Source organism: Dromaius novaehollandiae, chromosome 1 (assembly GCF_036370855.1).
Source record: "Dromaius novaehollandiae isolate bDroNov1 chromosome 1, bDroNov1.hap1, whole genome shotgun sequence".
NCBI lineage: Eukaryota > Metazoa > Chordata > Aves > Casuariiformes > Dromaiidae > Dromaius > Dromaius novaehollandiae.
Window position 1 is genome coordinate 74,411,038 of NC_088098.1, and position 18,249 is coordinate 74,429,286.

The 18,249-nt window shown below is 39.7% G+C and overlaps 2 protein-coding genes across 4 annotated transcripts in view; one reads left to right on the plus strand and one right to left on the minus strand.

The window, feature by feature from the left end:
- The window catches only part of ARHGAP8 (Rho GTPase activating protein 8), a 101,405-nt gene extending 98,673 nt beyond the window's left edge, over positions 1-2,732 (plus strand). The window contains exon 13 of the mRNA XM_064516875.1: positions 1,929-2,732. Within this exon, the coding sequence (XP_064372945.1) occupies positions 1,929-2,099 (171 nt within the window). The 3' untranslated portion in view covers positions 2,100-2,732. The remainder of the gene's footprint in view (positions 1-1,928) is intronic.
- Positions 2,715-18,249, minus strand: part of PHF21B (PHD finger protein 21B) — a 161,664-nt gene continuing 146,129 nt past the window's right edge. For 2 of the 3 annotated variants that reach the window (XM_026114079.2, XM_026114080.2), the window contains 7 exons: positions 17,581-17,657; positions 14,751-14,805; positions 11,104-11,126; positions 9,566-9,724; positions 8,417-8,492; positions 7,347-7,450; positions 2,715-4,979 (listed from right to left, as the gene is read on the minus strand). In XM_026114079.2, coding sequence (XP_025969864.1) covers positions 4,755-4,979; positions 7,347-7,450; positions 8,417-8,492; positions 9,566-9,724; positions 11,104-11,126; positions 14,751-14,805; positions 17,581-17,657 — 719 coding nt within the window. In that variant the 3' untranslated portion in view covers positions 2,715-4,754. The remainder of the gene's footprint in view (positions 4,980-7,346; positions 7,451-8,416; positions 8,493-9,565; positions 9,725-11,103; positions 11,127-14,750; positions 14,806-17,580; positions 17,658-18,249) is intronic. The other variant, XM_064516843.1, reaches the window with a different exon arrangement.

Here is an 18,249-nt window from a genome sequence, read left to right on the forward strand (position 1 = left end):
AAGGCTAATGCCACAGCTTCCTCCCAAAGACAAAATGCAGACGGGATTTAAAATTTCTGTGCTATGTGCTTAACGAGCAAAGCGAGGGGTAGCGTTTCCGCTGCATTTAAACAACACAGAAGTCATCTGCAACCCGCCAATGAAAATGCAAACAACTTCAAAGAGCAATGCCATCTTTCTTCTTCTTTTTTCCCCTCACTGGCTAGAATTTCTGTGTGCCTGTGTACGCTTTGTAGTATTTTTTCTATCATGACAATTTAATTTTTTGTTTGCTTTTTTAAGGCAGGGAATAAAAACACACTTGCTTTAATGATATTCGCCATGGTGAACTTGAAAGCAGCTCACAGAAGCAGAGCTCTGGCATTTTCTGTTTGCACCGATCAGTCGCTGGCGATTGATCTCAGAAGCCAGGCTTCATTTTCTAAGCAAAGTGAGCTGCGGTTAGCAAAATCTGATTAAAGTGAGTAGAGCGTCATCTGATGTGGCTGTTGCCACTCATTTCCGCATAACGTCTCTCTTTTTAACTACAGAGGACCTGCAGAACAGAGAACAAAAAGCACATATCCGTTTATAATGCACTGTTGTGAAAGTTTAAGTGTTTACTAATAGGCCATCAAACTGCGAGGAAACCAGCACGCGATGGGTATGGCTGCATGGAGACTAAGCTCCTATATAGCTGTTGTAGAGTTTGTACCATCATTCTTATATAAAGGGCTAGCACAGGACAAGGCCCTTGCTGGACTGATGATGCTGTTAAACCCTTCACGCAAAAACTGCTGCCAGGGCTCGTGAAATAAATATTAAAAAAAGAATTGGGTTCTTGACTTTGCTTCCTGATGTTTGAGCCCTTAGGGCATGTGGATCCTTTATGGCTTTTCCCTCTTAAGGTTATGAAGCCTAAAAGCATCTGAGATCCTGCCGTAGCCCATGCAATGCCAGTCTTCCTCGTTCTGCTCCTTTGGAAGGGGCTGGCATCTCTCTGCAGTAGTTCACGACAGACAGAAGAGTTACTTTTCCTCCCATTTCTGAGGAAGGGGAGACAGCGAGAGAAGGCAGAGGTGGCAAAATTGCATTCGAAGAGGTGCAAATACAAAACTGACACACTCGGAGACAACACATTTCCTTCAAATAGCTATTTACGGAGTGGCTCCTCTGCGAGCTAGCTAATGGCATGTGAAAAGGTCCTCCGCACTGAAAACAGTCTGTCATGTTAAAATAAAGCGCTCTGAACCTGTGAAGTCTGGCAGAGCTGTACGAATAACTTCCCCGTGGAAGGGGAAGGGGGACCCCCCCCGCCCAGCTCCCGACTCCTTTCAGAGGCGATGCCCCGTGCCACAGCAGGCAACGTGGCGGCTCCTGGGGCTTCTACAAACCTGCACCAAAACCTTAATTTAAATTACGATCAAAGATTAAAGGCTAGCACAAGCCTTGCCTCCCTTGCGACCGCATTAATTATTAAGACAACATGCCGAGCTCCGTAATTGGCTCCTGTCTGTTAGCACAGCGCTGGGTTGATAGGTTAGGACGATGGCAGGCTGCTGATGCGGATTACATACCACTTCTGGTTTTGCTGGTTCGGGGAAGAGCAACACTGGGGAAAATAGGGGTGCTCTTTCCGTAGTAGGAGATAGAAGGGAGAGGGGGGGAACCTAGCTGCGGTGGAAGCAAGGAAACAGTTCAAAAAAACCCTCCCTGCTAACTACAGCCTGAAATGAAACTGTGACACACTGCCAAAAACTGAAAGCAGGACAGAAAAAAAACCCAAACACCCCCCCGAAAAAGTCCTGCCCAACAGGTGGAAGTGTTGGTACCGTGGCTACTGCTTTGCATAAGAATAAGCCACTGAGGTAGATTTCATGTGGCTTTAAAATTGTCTTCCTTTCCTTTTGTTTGCTTTACTGAAGACTTCCTTTCCTTCCACCTGTCAGAAACGGGACAATTCCTGCAAGAGGCCTAATCTCTCATCCTTTATCGACTATGTTTACCCAAAACGGGCCCAGTTCTCTCATCTGAAAGCACAGGTCTGCAACCAACCATCCGTCAGCAGGTCGCAGCAGCCAGCCCTATGTCCTCAGCCTGGAGAAGGGTCCTTTCCATGACCCTGCAAGAAGCGAAGGCTGCTTTGCCCACCACACACACAAAGTATGAAGCAGCACCTGCAGATGGCTTGCCTGACACATGGGAACACGTTACGCGTGGCGACCTTTTCACGCCTCCGAGCCCTAGACTTGCTCCCCAGCTAACCCCGTTCATTTCCATTTGGGCAAAGCTAGCAAAGTGTTTGAATTCTGGTGAAAACTTAGGGAACGCAACCCGTGAGACATGGAAGAGGCCAACAGAGAAGTCTGAGGCATTGCCAGCGTGATTTTATGCCTCTGCATTCAGATCTGAAGAGACAGGGGAATTATTCAAAGACATGGCAAGCCAAGAAAGGGACACCCGGACAAAGCATATCTGCCCGAGAGAAACGGTGACCTCAGAGAGTACCCTAGATAGTCTGGAACGACAGAAGTTCAGAAGCAGAAAAAACAGGAAGAATTCTGGGCATTCTGGCACTGTTAAATCTCAAAATTTAATACAGTGATGGAGAAAGCAGCACTGGTAGCTTCCCCTGCTCTCAGCAAGAGTTTGGCTGGGAAGGGATCCCAGCAGCGGGTCCTGAACAGGCCAAGCTGTATCCCCTCAGCACGAGTCTCACAATGACTACAACGCCATTAAATTGTCAGTCAAGTTTAATGCATCATAAAGAAGTAAAACTACATTGGCATATTTAAGACAAACACTTTTTTTTCTATGCACACTATCCACTGGACAGTCCCCTTTTCAAAATAACTACTTTTAACAGTCCAAGACACTTCTTCAGAAATTCTTCACATATTCGACCTTCCACGCTTTTCTTTTAATTTGTCTGAGAAGGAAAAAAAATCATTAAACCTGAAAACATTTACATTGCAAGCCACATTAGAATGCATAATTGGCATACAATAACCAATGTATAACAATTGTGTTTTACTTAGTTCACTTTGTTCATCAATAAAAGAATATAAAAATCTTGTTCAACCGAGTGTTGTGTATTAAAATAGATTTGTATAGTACTGCACAGTTTCTCCCGGAGTTGTGAAAATGGTTGAAGGGACCACGTGCTGCCTAGTGATGGGCGACAGAAAAAGCCAGTCCCTCGTTTTTTTGTTTTTTTTTTTTTTAAAAAAAGGTATTCGGCACCATGTGATATGCTGATGTGAGAGACTAGCCTTGTGTCGTGCTCTGGTGGCTTCTTGCTTTCCTTACGTACCTCTTGTGCTAACTGGCTGAGAACTCAGAAAAGACGGAGGCGATGGCATCTGGTGTGTGTAATTTGAGCAAAACTGGGGTGCCCATCACTGACTTCCGAGGTAGGCCTCAGGATTGCAGGAAAGGCCTGTGGCCTACTGAGGGGCTGGCCGGACCCTTGGAGTATCAGGAAGACTAGCTAGTGAAACAAGCAGGTGCACTAGGATTTTCTCAGGCTAATGCTAAACACCTTTCAAATGTGCTAAAATGCAACAAAATTTTAAAAAGGAATCAAGTTTCCAAAAAACCAACAAACCCTTATGATTTTCCATAGCCCGTCCCTCCCCCAAGACTCTTGATATTATCCAGTATGAGAAACAACCCCTTGAGGCAGTTTTTTTTTTTCCTGTACCATTTTAGCAGATATTTCTGCAAGCAAAAAAAAAAGTTAAAAAAAATTCACATTAGATATTTTTAACAATAAAAATGCAGTACAAAAATGTAAAGTTATCTTTTTGGCATATTATCTGTACTGGCAAGAAACAAAAACAGAATATTTATTTGCTTTTTTCTTTTAAAAAAACCAAAAATTAACAAAAAAGAAAACCCCCAAAATAATCCCTTTAATAAACAAAACCCAACCTGCCAAAGATATCCACTATTATGGTTTATGCTAAATCTTGCACAAAAACTCCATGAGAAAAATACACCAATAGCAAAATAAGTAAAAAGGACCTGCAAAAAAGTAAGGAGTTTTACAGTCATACTTTTTTAAATACTTCGGAATGCATATACAGAAGCATCAGCATGAAAATACTTCAATATTTTACTAGAAACGCTAACTTCATACAGTTTCTTTATTTAAATATCTGCAATTCTCAACTATAATAATACTGAAAAAATGATCTTTTGTTTTGAAGGCTCTGTGAGTGTCCATGACGTCATTCTTGTCAAAACAGCCCCATTTCCAGTTCACCTGAATCAATGGAGCCAACTTTGTTCATTTAATAAGAATCCATGTCAAGTCCTAAGCAGTTCGGTTTCATTTTATATTACCAATTTCCCTCCCACAAATAGCTTTCAACCCAACTACTTCTCTACTAGCTCACTAACTCTTTGTTTTTAAAATTTTCCCCTTAAAGCAGAACTGTAAAACTGTCTGCCCCCCACAAAAGGATATTCCACTTTCTATCGGCCATACTTTTCCTGTTCATCCATATTCATAAATACATTAAGGCCAACATAACAAAAAAATCTCATAAGCACTGAAGGTCTCGGCAAATACAAAACTGCAGCAAAAACCGCTGTGTGGGAAGTTGCTGCCACAGTGACCTACAAACTGGACTGATTGGTTTGCAAGTTCTATGCGTATAAAAACTCAGATTGTTTCTTCTTTCCTTTGTTTCAGGTTAATCTCTCCTTTGCGCATGTGTATAAAGTTTTTTTTTTTCCCCCCTTCCTTTGCTTTCTTGCAGCCAGCTCTGTCAGTTGTTACCCTGTGATTGCTGCAAGGCTTTGTGCATGGCAGCAGAGGCAGATGAGGGTTTGATCCAGGGGACAGTTAGCAGGGAGGAGGTGGTGGTGGTCGTCATGGTAACCTGAATCATCTGCTCATTTTGTATCAGTCTAATGAGGGTTTTGAGACGTTCCAGTGATGACTGAGTCCCTTTCTGCTGGGCCAACAGGCTGTTTTTTAGCTCTAAGCATTTCTGTCAAATAAAGAGGAGAGAGAAGGAAAGACTGAGAATACATTCAAATTGGTGTCAAACATCTCTCCAAACATCCTTTTGTGTCTTGAGTGCACGTCCTTCACAAATGAAGTATATTCTCCTTTGGGGATAGCAAAAACACAGCTTAACGAATGGAGTAATCATGAGCACTGCATACACTGCAGCAGCTGTCTAAGGTAACAATATTCAGCCAAGTCCAAATGCATTCAGAAGACATTTTTGACCTCATCCTGTAGAAAGCCTGGCAGAAATACCTTATGAATTCCAAAAATATTGTTGGCACAGGATTGTTATAGCTGTATTACTGTAAAGTACTGAAGCCACCAATAAGGTCTCTATAGCTTACCAAATGGCACTGATAAATGTTTGAGGGCTACGCCTCACCATGATGTATTTTGAACCTGCCACCTATTTTAGGGAGTCAGTATTGTGAAGGTAAGTTGCTTTCTCTAAACATGATTTCAATATTTTGGGGGCAGAAAACTTAATCTAAGCCACTACTGATATACCACTATAGTCACAAGGAAAACCTTTTTCAGGGGGTGCCCAAACCGCACCCCATGATCACTTAAAACATTTAATATGAACCCACAAGAAAATAAGCACCACAGCAGGAGCTAAATGAAAGCTTCCAAAATCTTCTCCCTCTGCTCCAACAAGAGATAAGGGAGAATCCGTAAATCTCCTTACATTCCCCACCTCCATATTGCTGGGCATCCCATCCTTTACATTATCAACTGTCCTATGAGTGACTATGTGACAGACCAAAACCTTGAGCCCATCTGCTAGATGGAAGGGGACTGTGGCCTCTCTAATGTCTGAAATGTCTTGTTTTCTTTCTTCCAGTGGGCCCAGGGATCTAGCTGGCAAAACTGGCTACTTGTCTGCAGGTTGTCCCTCCTTGGCTATGGTCTTGACTAGGGAGAAAGATCCTCCAGTTCTGGAGAAGTGGCAAATGCTCACTTGAAAACCAGGTTCTGCTTGTCTGAAAAGCAACTGTGTGGGACTGCTCAGATCCTTGTTTAGAAAGGTGAACTCTCAGGTGATGGATAAATCACACTGTGTTTTTACCAAATAATACCATTCCACCTGTGGTGTGGATGTGAGTTTTCCCTTTAATAAGATTTCTCTTTAATGTATATCTCTTAAGGAAAACATCAGGAATGAAATTGCTCTGTGCTGGAACAGCTTTAACTGCTTTTCTCCTTTCAAGTGAATATGTCTCCAATAAATATAATCATTGGCTGATGTTACCATTTAAACAAGAGACAGTGTTTCCCACTGAAGAAATCTGATTCTGCTTAGGTAGAACTTTTGCTGAGGTTGACAGTAGCAACATACACCTAATAGCTGAATACCAAATGCCTTTCATTTTTCAAACACCTCATCCCATTGCACTGTCCTACCCACATAAGATATTCCATACCCCAGAATCACTTCTTCATGCATAGGTTTGTTTCCAATAGTGTTAGTGATGGCTATACATACTTAAAGGGACTATTCCCCACTGTGATACCTTTTAATAAGTTAATGCTTTTCCTTCCACTCTGTTTTAAATGTGATAAATATTTTAATGTGTATCTTCTGGATAGCCATGGTAAAACACATAGTGACCTACCACTCTAATTTTTTCAGGGTAAGGAAGTTTGAAATATTTATTGAGACTGCGATGCAAACTAACAGCCACCCCTTAAGACTGGGCCCGAGGTGAGAGAGCCCCGAATGAGTTCCTTCACCCATGGAGGATAGGAATTTTGGCTTTGAATTCAGCCCAATCAGTACTGTCAGTGACTGGTCCTCACAGCAGAGTATGTGTGGGAGCCACCTTCAACATCTAGGTTTGGAAACAATGATTTGATGGATAAAATGGTTGTGAATCCATCTCCAGCCATGTAGAGGTTTTTACAACGTTCAGCCTTTAAGAGACATAATGATGGTTATTCCTACCTAACCTCAAGAATTTTAGAGCTGATGGATAAGCAGTTACCACTGGAATTCATGGCTGTGACTAATCTTTGCATCAGGAGAATGGAAATGCCTTAATGTCACTGGGCAGATCAGAGCTGTGTATGATACTAAAAGGAAGACAGGCACAATTTTGCAGGTTTTTTTGCGTGCAACAGGAATTCAGTCACTGGTGATTTCTCCTTCTCAGTCTGCCAGAGTAGCTTGCTTTAGTGCACACAGAAAATTCACGTGCTTTTCCTCAGAGAGAAACATATCACATGTGAACATCTGTAGCTTGGGAGCATAAATCATTTTCTAGCCACAAAATACAAGTTTTTCAAGCATAAATTCTTTATAAACATCTCTGTGGGAGACTGTGTCCCCAGTCAGGAGTCCTACCTTCACTGCATTGTTGAGAAGTCGATCTTTTTCTTCTAACTGTCTATGCTCACTCTTCAGCTCACTGCCTCTCTTTAATAACTTTCGCTTCTCTTCTTCTTTGACTGTGGAACAATAAGATTAAGGATGCAGAAGTTAAGAAAAGGATAGATGGCAAAATCATGTGCCTGACAACACAAACCAGAAATATGTATTTTGTATGGTGAGCTTCAGGTCTAATTAGTCTTTTGTCAGCAAGTACAGTTGAAGAAATCTGGAGTTTCTGCTTACATGCACATTTCTATGTCAATGGCTAGCACATAGGACAACCCAAAAGTTATAGTGCACCTTTAAGATTAATTAGAATTAACCCTTGGACTGCATGTGGACCTGGAAATCTCCAAAAAAGAGGTGAATGAAATTTAAGAACAGGTGGTTGGAATGGCCATAGTTCAGTGACCCTGACTGAAAAGCACCGATCATACAGTGCCAGACCTCTGCAAAGCTCCTCACAAACATGGTCTAATGCCCCAAACAGCCCATTTTAAGAGTGCAATGGATAACTACACAAGAATAATGGCGCATGTTTGAAGACCATCAGATATCATATAATACCTGATACTAATGACTGTGCTACCAAATAATACTGAAACAATTAGGTGCTGCTATTACTGCAGTATCTGTGATACTAGTCTGGCACCATGCTACATACGAGCTTACATGACTCTGCCCGGCATGAGAGCCTCTCTCTGCTTCCTGGCCTGACTATGATTCTGCCTCTAAACCCTGTTTCGAGACCCATTCCCAGACACCACTTTCAAGATAGCCTCCTCTGCAGAGTGAAGTTCCTCAGAGACTGATCTCCACTTCCTCAAAGAGCAAAAATAGGCACGAAGCAGACAGATAGTAAGGGGAAAGAAAGTGACCTGCTTTTCCCAGCCACAGCCCTTTATGGCCCTTTGTTCAAAATCTTTAATAATTCCAGGAAACAGCATTAAAACACATTTTTGACGTCAGTGCCATGAAGGATTTAAAGAGTATCACTCATCATGAGTAGAGAATAGCTTGTCAATAGCTATGTTAGTCCCTACCTGTTTTACGTGTAACATAGGAGTGAACAATAGCCAGAGTTCCAGTCCATGGCACATTGTCATCTTTCTTTAACACCTACAAGCCCAGGATACAATAAAAAATTAGTACTCCACGAAGAGACACACACATACATTAATGTTTTTCTTCCTCCAACCTCACAATTCTGCAGGACCAGTTATAGGGTCCTTGTCTCAGAATTCACAAGCTGAAAAGCAATGAGATAATAACTCGAGTAGCCATCTCCATCGGAGATGACTCTTTTTCACTTCACTGTAAACAGTGCTACCAAACAGGGCTAAAAGAGGTTATAAATCCTGTATTTCTTGTTGCCATGAGCAGAAGATATTCTTCCCCGGCCTCTAACAAGCAGACCTTCACAAAGTCAGGAATATTGTGCAGGTCCTTTTGTCTATTGAGCTTGGGAGAGGTTGTTGGACTGTATGAAAATGTGAGTGTGCTGACCTAATCCTGGGCTGCTCTGCTCTCTATAGCTAACATCCAAGAATTTCCTCTTGACATTTTCAAAGGAACATAACAGCAATCTCAATGCAAAATACGGAGAATTCTGGGGCACAAAAATTAAGCCTCCACTCTACAATTTGGTGACATTGTACTGTTCTAGTAATTCTTTTACTGTTGATGCAAACAAGATTTTTCACAGCAACTAGGCAAATGAGTATTTCTAACACGGCTATGATCAGTAGCTATGTGCAATAAACATGACTTAAAGAAAATCAAGTACTCTCCTTAACACTTTCAGATCCACTGGCAAACAGTGTCTCCTGGCACTGTCTTTCTCATCCGTAAGATCTACATTACTTGTTTTGCAACCTCACATGCTGGTGGCTTTATTGTAAAGAAGGGAAACAGAAAGGACATGAATAGACATTTTAAATCTTTTTCCAGGACAGATCTTGACAGGTGTGATTACTGTGAAGCTAAGACACTAAATGTATATGTAAATTCTAAGTCTAGCCCAATGGAAATACCAGAAACAAAAACAGAAAACTGTTCAAAAAACCCTCAGGATTATTTTTGTTAACCTGGTCCCCTAAGCTGTGACTGCAGGTTAGATTAGTTTAGAAGTCAGCAAATTCAAGGTTTCTCCCATTTTCTTTTCTTGGTGTGCTATGCTCCATGTAGCTTACCTTCTGTTGGCACTTTGGACAGACCCAAACTCCCTTGGGGGCAGTTTTGAGGGGTGGGTCCAAGCAGTTGAGGTGATATGCTCTGGGACATGTGCCACAGGGCTGCAAGTTAACGCCACGCTTGCATGCAGTGCAGTGTTCATCATGGTGTATCTCATTCTGCAAGAGAAGAGAAAGGATGGCTTAGGTCAAGTCAACCCATGGAGCAGTTCTCCCTGGACAGCACTCACAGCCATTATTGCAGCAGACAGGCTCATTCAAACACAAAATCTAATTGTCAAAAGCACCCTGGCCACTGTAGAAGGAAGACAAAAATAATGGTGAATGATAGCAACAAAAACAAACAAATGAACCAGAAGCAAGTTCCATAAATTGAAACAGACAGAAAAATAAAAACGAACTAATCAAACACAGGAGGGAATCAACTAATATAGCCAGCTTGCGATGTCAGAATTGTTTCACTTGTTGTTTTTGATAATGTGTCACTCCAACACATGTATCACCATGTGTAGTTCTATTTTCAAGCGTGGGTCAAAGTCAATATGTGGATCATTTGTCCTTCAAGTCCAAAGAAGAAGGAAGCAAGCAAGCAAAAGTTTCTGGGGAAAAAGCACAGTTCCATGTTTTATGCACATTGCCTTGAAGAGCAGCGAGGAAAACAATAGGCTTGAACACAACCTCTTCCTATGTACCCTCTTTTGTGAATTCCTCTAGAGGGCTCCTCCATCCCTCTGTTCTCCATTCTGCTAATTGTTTTCTGCTGACTCTCTCTGACAATCTTTCTCAAACAAGACTGATTAGTACTTTGTCTGAAGCAATATACAAAATGAACTAAGACTCATCAACAAAGTTACAATGTCATGTAGCAAATTGCTATGCTAATCTAGTGGCAATGTTAATTACACTTTGTATAATTAAGTGCATTTTAATAAAGCAGAGACTGATTTTGAAACTCTTATGGTTTGTGAATCATTATAAAAAAACTAAATTTTCCTAGTACTTTTCCAGAAAGAATAATAATTTCATACCTCTGTTAATTCCATAATATGTTTTCATTTCGGGGGATATTAATTATAATGTTTTATGATAATTTTAGCCAGGCTTAAATTGTGAATTTTAGATTAGTCCTGTCAGAAAATGGCTCTCCAAAATATTACTGTTTAAAAATTACCTGCTTAAAAAGTCTTAATTTTAACCTCAATATAAAGAGATTTAATTTATACAAAGTAGAACACTTCTTTTTCTTAAAATGTTCATTAAAATCACAAATCTGGACTACCAATTTCTCAAGCAGTTGATTCCACAAAGGGATTAAACTCAAGGCTTGAACATGAAAGCCCATGGGTTCATCTCTTTGAAATTCTAACTTGGAGGCTCGAAGATTAGCTAAGTGGGAAATGTTTCACAAAAGTAGTATGAAAGGCAAAGAGAATACTGCAATTTTGCACCTTGATCGAGACTACAATAATCAAAAGAAAGCACTGAATTGCACGGTGATGAGGAAGACACTGGTAATACACAAATCTTGCTAAACATACCTTCCAGAATGGATCCTCATTTGCTAGCACATGAAAGAAGGGCAGAGAACAGATTAGTGGGAAATACATTGGTGCAATGAATGCCAGTTCTCAGCTATATGAGTGATTTTAGTCAAGCTGCAACATAACAGATCAGGACATTGACAAAATAACTGTGGGCAGGAAAGAATGCAACAGCAAGCAGTGGAACTAGCATCAGTAAGTATTTTTAAATTCAAATTTAAAAATTTACACTGCAGGAATAGTCTGTGAAGGTCTGATGCTAAAATACCATAGTATGAGGAGCACAGATTCTATTTCAAATTTTCAGTAGAAAGGAGTTCTCCATATGTCACTTGTCAAAATAGTCTTTTTTATGGACTTCACCCTGCTGAGTGATGAACAGTCTGGCCCCAAACCAGCAAGGCACTTAAGCAGGTGCTTAACTTGGAGTATGAAAGTGGTGCATGCCACTGGCTTATGGTTAAACACATGTTTAAATGTTCACCTGACTCATGGCCAAAGTGTTCAGCTACTTGCAGGAGTGAGACTTGTATTACTATCAACTCTTCATCATCAAACTGCTCATACCCAAAATGCCAAGATTATTTGACCTTTTGATGAAATGAGTTTACAGTGATTGCACTTCACAGCCTGACAGGAGCAAAACTCATCAGACCTGACTGGAAAGCAGGCCAAGTTTTTCATAACAATATTTCTGAAGTTCATCACACTTTGATCCAAAAATAAAAAGCTGGAAAATTTTAACAGCTTTATGGAAACTGCATAGTGGGTTGCAGTTTTTGCTGCTGACTCATAGGAGACTCATGCATACTGTCCCTGTGACAAACAGCTGATGCAGAGGCCTCTCTTTAGATTAAAGTGGTGACAACCAAACTGGTATTTCTGTCCTTAGCTCCTTCAGTTCCCTCTCCGATCCCACACGGGGATATAGCTGCCACAGTGTGATCCCACCTACGCAGAGTAACCTGAGACTTCGGTTGCCCCCTGCTGTCACATTTGTCTCATTTGTTATATCCATCACCATACAAACACACCTGCATATACAGACACATTCACACCACACTCGCACACATGTGAAAACAGGAACATAAGGATGAAGGAACATCCTCACCCAAGCTAGACCAGAGGATATCAAGCCCAGTGTCTGTTGCTTACAGTTTCCAGTGCTGGCCAGTTAGGCACAGAGGGCAAGAACAGAGCAAGCACAGAGTAAAACTTCCTGCTCTGGGAGTATCCTCTCAGAATCTAGCAGTCTGCAGTTCATGGACTCCCCTAACCTGGAGTTTGCATCTTCATCTTTATGTTTAATAGCAAATTCTATAAACTTGTCTATCTTTTCCAGCAATTGTAGCATCTTTTGTGTAATGAGTTCTATAAATAACCACAGACTTTTAAAATCTGTATATGTCACTTCATATACACATATACACAGAGACTCATGTGTATATGACACCATGATTATTCAGGGGATATAAATGTTACTCAGATAAACAGAGGCTCGATAATTGAAGAGTCTCTTGTACAAATGATGTATGTCAAGGGATGTGACCTCATTTCAGGTAAGACATTTTCAGATAAATGAATTCTGATTAATTGATATTTTGCTGAGAATTTACAAGAATTGTTCTCTTCAACAGTTCTGCAAATGAGAGTTGTTCCCTGTACTTCATAGGGATTTTTTATTTTGTTTATTTCTCTTTTCAGCTCACTTTTACTATGGAGTTTTAAACATTTTAAAGTATGTTCACTTCTGCCTTCTAGTTGCTGAAAAATTAACTGAAGATTTTTTTTTTAAGGAGTGTTACACAATAGAAGGGGCAGTCAACTATGCACGGAAGGCAGACAACGAGACTACTGAAATTCCACGCTGTCTGGGACAGCAACTGCCTTTGGTTCTGAGTTTATACAGCATCTCGCATAACGGTGCCCAGTGCGTGTCGCAATTACATGTAACTAACAAACACCTGACGGGTAGGAAGCTCTGCTATAGAGAAGTTCAACTTAAAATTGACAGAATATGAAGAATCTGAACACAGATTCTGGATGCTGAAAAAAACCACCAAGACAGGACTCAAAAAAGAACGAATAATTAAGGACTGTGCTGTCTTCCAAGCAGCCTTGTTACAGTCACATCATCGGAACTTTCTCACTTCTCTACTTCCTTACAAAATAAAGTGGGAAATGTGGAGGAAAGAAAGTCTGAGAAATCAAACCCTAACTTATAAGAAAACCATTGAGAGGCTAAGGGTATGGCTTGCTAACATCGTCAGTCTCTCTAGATAAGCATTTACGTGGGAAAAACAAGTACTGTGATAAGGCAAATGGTAAATTATAGTTTTAATTTCAAAGAGAAAACTAAGCCAGGAATAATTTTTTCCACTGGGGCTCACATGAGCATGGGCTCTTGCTAAGAGGCATGTCATCGTAGCTGTTTACTGTGAAATAACCTCTATTGTCCTCTGAGACCCTATGCATTAGAGGCATGTGGTAAGTAGGCCAATTGTCTGTATCTAGCACATGAAGTTTTGAAGGCGAAGAGAAGCACCACGAGCATTTAAGCTGCTGATCCTGTGGCACAGGAATGCAAGGCCAGGCCAGAAACATGAATCTTAAGCTCTAAACGTGACATTTGACAGGTGTATCAGGCAAACACTGAAAATAGGTTAAAATTTTATGTCTTAATTGAAACAACTCTTGCAAATGTTCCTTATCCTGAAATAATACTTGACTTAGAAAAATCCATGTGTTCCCTTAACTGTGATGCACTCAGTAGAGCTTAAGTTGTAAAGGCAACACCAGGGCAAGGACATCATCACATTTCTTTACTGGCTTTCTCTCCTCTTTAATGTATTCAAGCTTCTCACTTTCTCCTTTAAAATCCTACATGCCTCTCATCTGAAGAATTAAATTCCATGCAGTTCTCTCAGCTCAATATTCTCCTTGTTTCTTCTCTCACTCTCAACTTTGCCTTTTCTATATGTTGCGCCTTTTTCCTGGAATGGACTGTTGACATGAGCTAATCATCAGCATCTCCAAATGGTTCCTCTGAAATGTTCATTCTCAAGGCTTTTACCACGAAATTTTCAGCATCTGAAGTTCTTAAAAATACAAGATTGGAAGGCATCTCCAAGGCCATGAAATCTAGTTTTATGGCTCCAGCTCCTGGAGTCAGAAAAACATTTTTCAGATGCCGTTTTTAAAGTAAAAGATATGGTGAATTTCTAGCCCTTGAGGATGGACAGCAAGTTCTTAAAGCTGACAAAAGAGAGTCAAATGAAAAGCCCAGAAAACTATTATTTTTTTTAATCCAAGTTTTTCAATATGTATTTTTAAGTACTTGGGGCTGGTAATACTGTCTTCTTCAATTAGTTCTCCTACTGCATGGTGATTACAATGCTAAAGATCGGATTTTTCATTGATTGAAGAGACTTTGGATCAGTTTCTACATAATTTTGACCTTTAGCCTTATCCCTTAACTGTTTTTTGCAGCAACACCATCTATTTTCACAGCACACACAAAAGCGCAGGGACCTTACACGAAGTTACGTCTTATGGTACTCCAGCGGTAATTCATAAGAAATCCTACTAATAAATATTTAACATGTCATTAGAATAGTAGTGTATTCATCTAAAAATATGCTTACCTCTTGCTGAAAGAAACAAGGGGTTATTCAAATAATTTGACGCAAGGCGTTTCCGCTGCAAGGGAAAAGAAACCACAGTCATTGAAAAGTGCTGTCTCTCACTGTTTTATATTAACAGTCTCTAAAGAGCTTCCTTCATACATAACCAAGAATCCAGAAGCTAATTCTGTGACTTAGAAGATTTGCTGCTAATGCCTAAGTTTAAACAGTTGCATTATTTACCATTCTAACAAGTCTTTCATAGAGCAGCTTTATGTGCATTAAATTTTATTAACAAGAGATAAACATAAATTGCAAATGTTATTAATTGAACTTCAGGAGACTTTCCAGAAATTGTTAACAGCGATAGCAACTCCGAACCTAAGAGATAAACCATGTTTATTAAGGAAAAACTACATACTAAATTGCTGCTGTGAGATGACATTTCTATTTGTGTATATAGGGATAGTGATGGACTTCCCACCTGCAAAAAGACATCACTACCTTCTGTGACAATTGCCCACAACTAGAAGGAACATATTTTATTTGCAAGCTGCGTACTATAGCCTAAGCAAAATATTTCTCCTTCAGAAGTTAATATGTACAACCTCTAAGACCTGGCAGTCATTTCAATTTCATGAGGTCACCCAAAAGACTTTCAAACCTGAAAACACAGTCCACTGGAAACACGACTGAGATATTTAACTAATGTAATGTAGTCCATCACCAGTCTATCAGATGGTAAAACCTATTGGTCAATAGCAACCTGGGCTTCATTAACAGTCTATATAGCCTCTAATTGTTCCTGTAAGCCATCCAATACTTTTTAGCAGGACTGGAAACAGTACCATTTTCCTCCATTAGATATTGTTAGACTCCGCTTGGAGGAAAATTAGAGTTTTTTTGCTAATAAATGATTTATTCTGTGGTGAGTAAACCGTTCTCTTATGCATAGGTGCCTGGCAATCTGTTAATGAATTTTCAGCCGGCGTTTCTTTCTTCAAAAAACATCCAGCCTGAAACTTAACCCCTTCCTATGCAAAAAATAAGCCACTGAAGGTAGGAGAAAAAAAATTGTATCTCAAAAACATAAGAAAGCTTTGAAAAAGAACAACATTCAAGTGAAGACATAAGACTGATCACATTTTTGTAATCAAGGAAGTTAACATCACCACTACAGATGCTGAGCTCCTGCCATTTGAGGGGTGTTGGCAAATAAAAAGTCTAATTTATATGCAATTTCAATTTAAACAATCATGAATTAAAGATCATTCAGTAGACTAACCGTAAATTAAACTGCACCAAAATGCCTGAAATGCCACAAAATACCTCAACTCACTGATTAGCAAATCAATCTGAGCAGCTAATTGATCAGAGAAAAACCATCTGCCTCCATTTTCCTTGAATGGCATTCCCCATGGTCAGTATTTAATGACAGCTCCTAATGAGGACACAGATGATCAGCCACAGGACTCTTTAACAGACATTCTCTCTACATGCCATCCTTCACTTCAGGATGGGCTTCTGAGAATAGATCTAATGAGAAATATGAACTAGGGGTGCAACAGTCCTCCTCCATTACCTCCTCCACCCCTGCTCAAAGTAATTGAATTTCTCAAAAACACTGCTCAGAGTACAGCCACAAAACTCTACAGCAAGTGTTTTAATAAACTCATTAGGACAAACCAGTCTCACAGGAGACAGCACACATTTAACACTAGTAAAGCTAAGGTTCCAACAATGTTAAATACTGGATGTATGAACATCAGCATTTGCTCTTTAGGGGTCACTAGAGAAAAGTTCCTTAGTCTGGAAGAATTCAAGAGTCCAGAGCTGATCTAAAGAGTAAAAAACACCAATGCTTTCAAAAAGGAACAATCAAGCCACTAAGCAGCTTGACTACACTGGTGGATTTCTTCTTAGCATCATCTGTTTGCCCTCTGCCAATAAACTTGGAAATCTGAAACACCGGCAGACCAAAAATTCTGCATTGTTGGTACCTAAACAAAGAAAATCCCTTTCTTTGGGCTTAAAGAAGTCAGGACACAGAGAAATCTTGCTTATACAGAAAGTTGGCTGCAAATCAGTGTTATTTCTGTAGAAACAGAAGTTCTAATAGCTTCCATTCTAAAGTTCAAATACTGACCCCAAATTGGGGAGAAATTGTAAAGGCAGGATTTTAATATAGCAAATAAATTACATATTTCAATTCAGAAATGAAATAAAAGTTAATTTCAGAAAAAGTCTATTTATATGCTGGTTCTAGAAGAGGTTTGCAATCCGGTGTGGTGCACGATCAAATTTTGCTACTGCCATAAATGTGACAGTGTACGTAAAACAGACATCACAGATTATCCATAGCAGTTTTATTTTTAATTATGCATTATTATATTTATTATGCAGGCTTCCTCACCACCTGCAGAGCACACTGATTCTTAAACCAATACACTCCTTTTATGAATATGTTATTAATATGAAAAGCAAAGTTCTCCATTTATTCTTTAGCACATATGAAAAGAGGAATGGCAATGCAAGTTTCAACCTAATGCCTCACTTCTGTTCCTTAGCTCTGACCTACAGGGACCTTCTGTAAGGGTACAAGAGTAATTAGGACCCATATTAATTTACTCCTTTTGGCCTTTATTAAAACTAACATGAATTCCAGTTTGAAGCAAGTGATGTTGTGGTCTGAAAACCTGTTGCTTAGATATTGAGATTCTTTTCCACATCAATATCTCTTTACAAGCAAATGCATGGTTTTGCATTCCTATATACTTTTTTAATAAGAAACACTTAAACTTTTTATTGATGTGAAATAGAACTGTGATAGAAAGAGTGAATGATAAAGTACCTCTGTTTCCAAGAGTCCACTGTAGGCTGGATTTGCTGTGCTTCTTCTCTTCCTTTCCTGACGCTTGCTCTGGATTTCTGTAACCATGGAAAGAAACATGAATTGTGTAGTTCTCATTCATCAGGGAAAAATGTAGATCTAACTTGTTAAACAAGATGCTCTTACCCTTAACCCCTTGGGCTTTGTGTTTAGTTTCAGTTTCTAAAACATAATTGAGGTGCATCAGCATTGATACTTGTTGCAGTTCAAGGTATGGCATTAATAAGCTTTTCCTCATAAGATTCAAAACAGGCATTTTTTTTTTCCTCCAAGGTGGACTTATGCTGCCCTACAAGATTTTTATTACAATCCCTTTAGAAACATATTTAGTACGCATCAACAGAGAGCTTTCAAAACACCATCAATCTCTGCTATTAACAAAAATGAATCATATAAAGCAGTTAAGCCTTGTAAGTCATATCAGATGAAAGTATAAGGTCCTTTCAAATTTCATTTACATTACTTTTCCTCTGCTAAGATTAGAAAAAGCATGGTCATAATGGGAAGGCTAGATTCCGTTCTAACTAGGGAGTGACAACTTATTAATCCAAAATACACAACTTCATGATTTTGAGCATGCAAAATATTATGAGCAATACATACATCTGTGTCAATGGAAACAGCAGACAA